This window comes from Vipera ursinii (genome assembly GCF_947247035.1).
Source record: "Vipera ursinii genome assembly, chromosome: W".
NCBI lineage: Eukaryota > Metazoa > Chordata > Lepidosauria > Squamata > Viperidae > Vipera > Vipera ursinii.
Window position 1 is genome coordinate 19664875 of NC_139522.1, and position 6635 is coordinate 19671509.

The window sequence follows — 6635 nt, forward strand, 5'->3', positions numbered from 1 at the left end:
GAAATCCACATATCTGGATATTGCCAAGTTGGTGCCAATGGGGATTAAAGCATGAGTGTATTGTGCAAATCCTGTGCCACCAAATGGGATGTGGTGGTTTTGGAGGTAGTTTGTAGGAAACCATCCCACAAAGAATTAAGGAGAATTTAAGGGGGGGGAGGAGGAGGAGGAGGTTGTGAAGGAGTGGTTCTGCCTCATGATTATTTTTCCCCTCTCTCCCTTCAGTGCTACAACTGTGAAGAGGAGGCCATGTATCACTGCTGTTGGAACACTTCCTATTGCTCTATCAAGTGTCAGCAGGAGCACTGGCATGCCGAGCACAAACGTACCTGTCGTCGGAAAAGATGAAAGCTTCCTCACCCCACCAAGTTATTGCCCTGATTCAGTGCTCTCCTCTAACTCAGCAGATGCTGGAGATCTTCTCTGGTTTTTCATCTTGATTTCCAAAGGGTCAGAATTAATGTAAATTCATTCCCATTTATTATTATTATTGCACCAGCCTTTTCGTAAATAAATGTTTGCACAGTTAAATTTCAGTCCTGTGTTTTCACACTCTGCTTCGGACTGTCATCTCCTTGTGGCCCTCTTTTCCCTTCTTTTTGTCAGGAAGGCAATTCAGATCTCCACTGAAGCACATTACTTTTTGATAAATTTTAACTGAGGGAATTTATTGCATTTTCAGCAAATTAAAAAAAGTTTTTTAGGATTCAAAGAGACAAAGGTGACAGGAACATTTTAAAGAGATCTGAATGTAAGAAATTTAAAAACATGTAAAAAAAGCATACTACCTGGATATAACAGATGTTAATCATTCAAACTGTTTTTCTTCAGCTTAATTTACTGCTTCAAGGCATTATCTGTTGGCTTGTACCAGTGGGTATCCAACTGAATTTTGGGAACAGGGTTTACACCACAGGTGGTAGTCCTGCCACTTTCTAATGTTCCTTTCCTAATTGTGTTTGTTCCATTATTATTTTTCTTCAATATTTAGCTTTTATAATGAAAATATTAGCTTTGATCTTATTGTTTAAAAATCACCAAGGACTAGGGTAGGGACTTGCTGAGCTAGATCTTGGGGGTGTGGGTTAATATTTAATTTTTAGATTTTTCCACATTTTATCCTTGTAACATGAATACTTGTAAAAAGAAAACAAAAAACTGAAAAAAGAACAGCTCAATTCTACATTTCATCATATATGGAGCTCTAAAGTTGAGAAGAAAAGGCTTAATAGTCCTCAAGAAACGACAGGCCACTTAATGATGGTTCAAAGTTACAACTACACATGACTCTGTTTCAAAGTTATGACAACTGCAGAGGCCCCATGGTCATTCGCTCTTACAACAGACCATGGGGATGCTGCAGCATCCTCCCCAGAAAGAGAGAGAGAGAGAGAGAGCACCCATGTTCAGAGACTTTTTTTATATAAGGAGTAAACTTTATTTAACCAGTGTATCTTTTAATAATTTTTGCCATTTTAGGGTACTTTTAAAAAGATGGTCTTAAGATTCAATCATTTCCCCTTGAACATTCTTTTTCCAAGTTCAAACAAAGTAATTTCTTAGTATTTATGTAGACCTTGGATATTTATTGAAAGTGATAATACTATGAAATTATAAGAATGGGAGAACTGGAAGAAAAGGATTTTAAAAAGAAATTTATCTGAAATTTGCTAGGGTCACTCAGAAGATTAAACTCATATTAAGCTTTCTGTGATCTGTTGCTGTAGTTCAGATCAGTGTTTCTCAACTTCAGCAACTTTAAGATGGGTGGACTTCCACTGGCTGGGCAATTGTCGGAGTTGAAGTCCACATCTTAATGATGTTGAACTTGAGAAACATTGATATACAGATGGTCAACAAATAATGGCAATTGGAATGGAGTTCCATTTTCCATGAGGAACTTTGAAAATCCAGCAACATCGCCTGAATTTAAATGAGATACAGTAGTAAGATGAGGACAGTACCCTCAGGTATATTTGTATTTGCCAAGGTGCATGGCAAAACTGTTGGAATGCCAGGTTTTTCCATTCATCCTGGTGGACAGAGGACCTTCACCATTCCATTGCCCTGGATCCATTCTGCTGTGACAGAGAATCACTCCTTACAAATATTGGAGCCTCTGTACCTCCTAAATGGAGGTTAGCTCGGTGCAAATACTAACTTTATCTGGTGACTTAAACTTTTTAACAACTAATTATGTTGTGATTATACTGTATATAGGAGGCCTTCTCCCTAGAGCAAGTGCAACAAACACCCTTTGATTATTTTATTATTGTCCCTCTTCACCACCCTACCTTAAGAAAAAATTTCAGTCCAACCCTATAAGAGCAATTTTTTGTCAAAACTATTTTTGGGGGTGTAAAATCATTCCAGGATATGTAATATTTAACTGAATAGGTGCATGAAAGTAAAAATTTGTGGGTTTTTGTTGCTTTTGGGGCGGGCATGGTTGCACATTTTCAACTTATTGCAGTGTGTAAACTCTCTCTCTCTCTCTCTCTCTCTGTGTGTGTGTGTGTAGGGGGGTTAATCAACAAAAGAACAAGAAAAATTGTGGCCTGGTTTTGTATAGGTTTTAGGTGGGAATATTGTTTAGGAATCCTGATTTTAAACATTTTTTCTGGCAAATCATAAATCTATATTAAAGTGTTGAGCTTAGCCACTATGCACATTGTAATTTACTCATTGTGGCTGTCCAGTTCTATGATGCCTTCTGGCATTTTGTAAGCTGCTCTGACTAGCAACATATCGAGTCATTAAATGTGTTAACATTGATTAATAAATGTATTTGAAAAGGCAACAGCACCTTATAGGTTTTTTGTATAAGTTCCTTATAATCTTTCCTAGGCTAACACACATTACACACATTGTCATCAAAAAAATTTCTAATATTTTTGTTGGTTACTTTACTCTGGAAAAGGATGACATCTAGCAAATGTGCCATCATATGACAATGGCAATTATCACAGGTTAGCTTGGCTGGTATAATATGGTGTCAGTTGATCATTCTCAGCTGCTAAACCTCCTGGAATCCTATCTAAGATAATAAATACAAGGATGGCAGAAGAAGAACACATTAAAAAAGATGCTGAGGTGAGATAGAAGTTCCACTTAAAATGTTTTCTGCTAACCAGGCTGTGACAAACTAAGACACAGAAGGCCTTCATTTTAGCTTCTTCTCCTATATTCATGCATTCTGTCATCAAAGAAGAAGTCATCACAGGCAGAGTCATATTTCTTATTTCATCAATGTCTCCTTAATACACGCTACCCAAGGAAATTACTTCACCTTGTTCTTTATTGAAGTGCACTATATATGCACCCTACATTTTCATAACAAGCATAGGTTGGTTCAAATGGTAGAGAATAACCCCAGATCACACCAGAAACATCATGTCCAGGTTACTAGTTGGTTCTTTCTAATCTGAGTCCAGAATAAACTGGGTTGATCATCATTTTAGTAGCACTTGGGGTTTTACTGGTTTCTTTACTGGTACAGAATCTCAAAATTTGGGCTTTCCTTCTTTCCAGGTAAGTAGGAGATGGTATTGTTCCAACATACCTTCAGTAAGTCAATGAAACAGATGACATATACAGCTGGTTCTAAATTGGTCTACGTTGGAGGAATTTATATATGCAACCCCACCTTTGCTCTCCAATTGTGTCCATAAGGCTGTTAAAGCAGAGGTCCCCAACCTTTTGGGCACCAGGGACCGGTTCTGTGGAGAAAGGTTTTTCCGCGGACTGGAAAGTGCGTGGTTTTGTGTGCTGCCTGCATCCCATGGATGGGGCTTAGCTTGTTTGTGTGGACTGGTTGCTGGCATGCCATGGCCCGGTACCGGTCCATGGACCAGGGGTTGGGAACCCCTGTGTTAAAGCATCCCGTGGTCACATTATCACAATCTCGATGCTTGGCAACTAGCTTGCACTTAACAGTTGCAGTGTACCATGATCACATGATCACTATTTGCAAACTTCCCTGCCAGCTTCCCACAAGCAAAGTTAATGGGGAAGCCTGCAGTGAAGGTCGCAGGTTGCTTGGGTCTCTTCCACCTCATCCTGTAGCCCCTCGCAATGCACCTCACTGGCCATCCACGCACCTTGTGTACCTTCCCCTACCCAGAAGCAGCCACTTGCACTGCTCCTCCCTGCCCCCCCCCACATCCTCCCTGCACCCTTTCTGAGCATCGTTGCACTTGTGCCATGCCTCCCCAGGGACCTGTGTCCCCTGTATACCTTTTCCAAGCCTTGCTGCACCTCCAGAGACACCCATGCACCTTCCCATATGAGGCAGCAGCCATCCGAAGCCCCACCACACACTGCCTTCCTGGCCAGCTGCACACCCCACACTCCCTCTCCCACTTGGCAGCAACTAACCTGTCTGCTGGCTTGCTTGCAAGCCACCTAGGACTTGCGATTTCCTGTTGGCTACTCACTGGTTGTGAGAAGCCTGCAGGTAGTTATGAGGAGGTCCTTGCTTAATGACCCTTGATCCTCAATGACAGCAATGGGGACTGCAGAAATTGCCATCACTAAGCAATGTGATCAAGTTGACATGCTTTACAACTGCATCATTTAGCAATGGATATTCCAGTCCCAATGACTGTCATTAACCAAGGACTACCTGTACAAAAGAAAATCTTGTTCACCTTTAAGTGTTGGCAAGACACATTTTCCATATTGCACTTATTTCTTTTTTTTAAATTTTCTTTATTAAATTTATTATTTAAAACATTAGACACGGTACAAACGGACTGACATACCTTCTTGTCTACAATATTCATATATATATATATATATATATATATATATATATATATATATATATATATATATATATATATATATATATATATATATATATATATATATATATATATATATATAAAATACACTTAAGATACAAATCAATTAAATATAATAAATACTTAGAACAATCAACCAATCTATAAGTTCTAATAGAGACCTTCCTTTTGTTCCCGCCAAAGATAAAATTTATTCCAAATTTTGTAGTAACCTGATTGGTCTTTATTTTTAATTTCCAAAGTTAATTTATCCATTTCTGCGCATTCCCAAATTTTCCTTATTACCTCATTTTCTACTGGGATTTCACTCCTTTTCCAATTCTGGGCAAATGACATTCTTGCTGCTGTAATAATGTGAATCATCAGATACAACTCGTCTTTAGGGTATTTCTCTTTTCTTATGCCCAATAGGAAAAATTCTGGACTGAACTCAACTTCATGTCTTAATATTTCTTTTAGCCATGCCCAAATCATTTGCCAAAATCTTTGTGAGTTGCTACAGGACCACCACGTATGAAAGTATGTACCTAGTTCTTCGGAGCACTTCCAACATTTGGGAGATACTGTCTTATACATTTTGGCTAAACATGCTGGAGGAAGATGCCATCGACAGAACATTTTGAATAGGTTTTCTTTGTAAGATGAAGCCAATGTTATTCTTTTATTTCTGTCCCAGAGCGTTTGCCATGTATCAAGATCAATGCCATGTCCCAGATTTTTAGCCCAAGTCAACATAGGGTCCTTCACTTGTTCCTCGAACAACTTGTATCCCAGAAGCCAATTATATAATTTCTTTATCTGTTTATTATCTGGGCCCAATAATATTTTGTCCAAGGCCGTTTCCTGGGTATTTATCCCCCATTCTTTTTTATCCTTCCCGAATCTTGATTGAATCTGTAAATAGGCCCACCAATCTAGTCTTATTCCTTGTAAATCTAATTCATTTCTAGACTTCAATTCCCCCTCATCATTCATGATATCCTTATATGAAATTATGTTGCCCAAATCAAATAGATTTGGGTAAACAATCGCTTCGAGAGTGGATAGCCAGACTGGTACTTTAGTATAATTGTGAGTTCTAATTTTGTTCCAGATGTTAAATAATGCTTGCCTAATCCGATGTTTTTGAAAGTGTGAAGATAATCCTTGTTTCTCAGTCCATAAAAAGGCGTGCCAACCAAATTGTAAATCATGGCCTTCTAAAGTCAGTAATCTTCTATTTTTCAAAATTATCCATTCTCTAATCCAATTTAACGCCGCGGCATGATAATATAACTCCCATTCTGGCAATCCAAAACCCACGTTTTCCTTTGTATCCTGCAAGTATTTCATTTTGATTCTTGGTTTTTTCCCTTGCCAAACAAAATTTAGTGATAGTTTGTTCAGATTTCGAAAGAATTTAGAGTCAAGTTGTATTGGAATATTTTGGAACAAGAACAAGATTTTGGGCAGGACATTCATCTTGATAACTGCAATTCTCCCCAATAATGAAAGTTTCAGGTTTCCCCATCTTTCCAAATCACCTTTTATTTGTTTCACTATTTTATCATAGTTATCTTCTTTAAGTGAGGTGCTTCTAGCCGTGATATTAATTCCTAGGTATTTTATTTTTTTGACTATTTCTATGTCCATAATTCCAGCCAATTTTTCTTTTTGTTTATTAGTCATATTTTTAACAATCATCTTAGTCTTATGTCTATTTATTCTCAATCCAGCAACTTCACCATATTTAATTAATTCTTCCAGTAATTTTGGTCCCGTGTGGTATGGGTCCTCCATGATGAAGACCAGATCATCCGCAAATGCTTGGAGTTTAAAAGTTTCCTTTTT

At 38.1% G+C, this 6635-nt stretch overlaps 1 protein-coding gene across 7 annotated transcripts in view; it reads left to right on the forward strand.

Moving 5' to 3' along the window:
* Positions 1-637, forward strand: part of LOC310648236 (zinc finger MYND domain-containing protein 11-like) — a gene marked incomplete at its 5' end in the record, with an annotated part of 204714 nt that extends 204077 nt beyond the window's left edge. For all 7 annotated transcript variants that reach the window (XM_083375978.1, XM_083375979.1, XM_083375981.1 and 4 more), the window contains one exon: positions 226-637. In XM_083375978.1, coding sequence (XP_083232104.1) covers positions 226-348 — 123 coding nt within the window. In that variant the 3' untranslated portion in view covers positions 349-637. The remainder of the gene's footprint in view (positions 1-225) is intronic.
* Between the last annotated feature and the right edge of the window lie 5998 nt (positions 638-6635).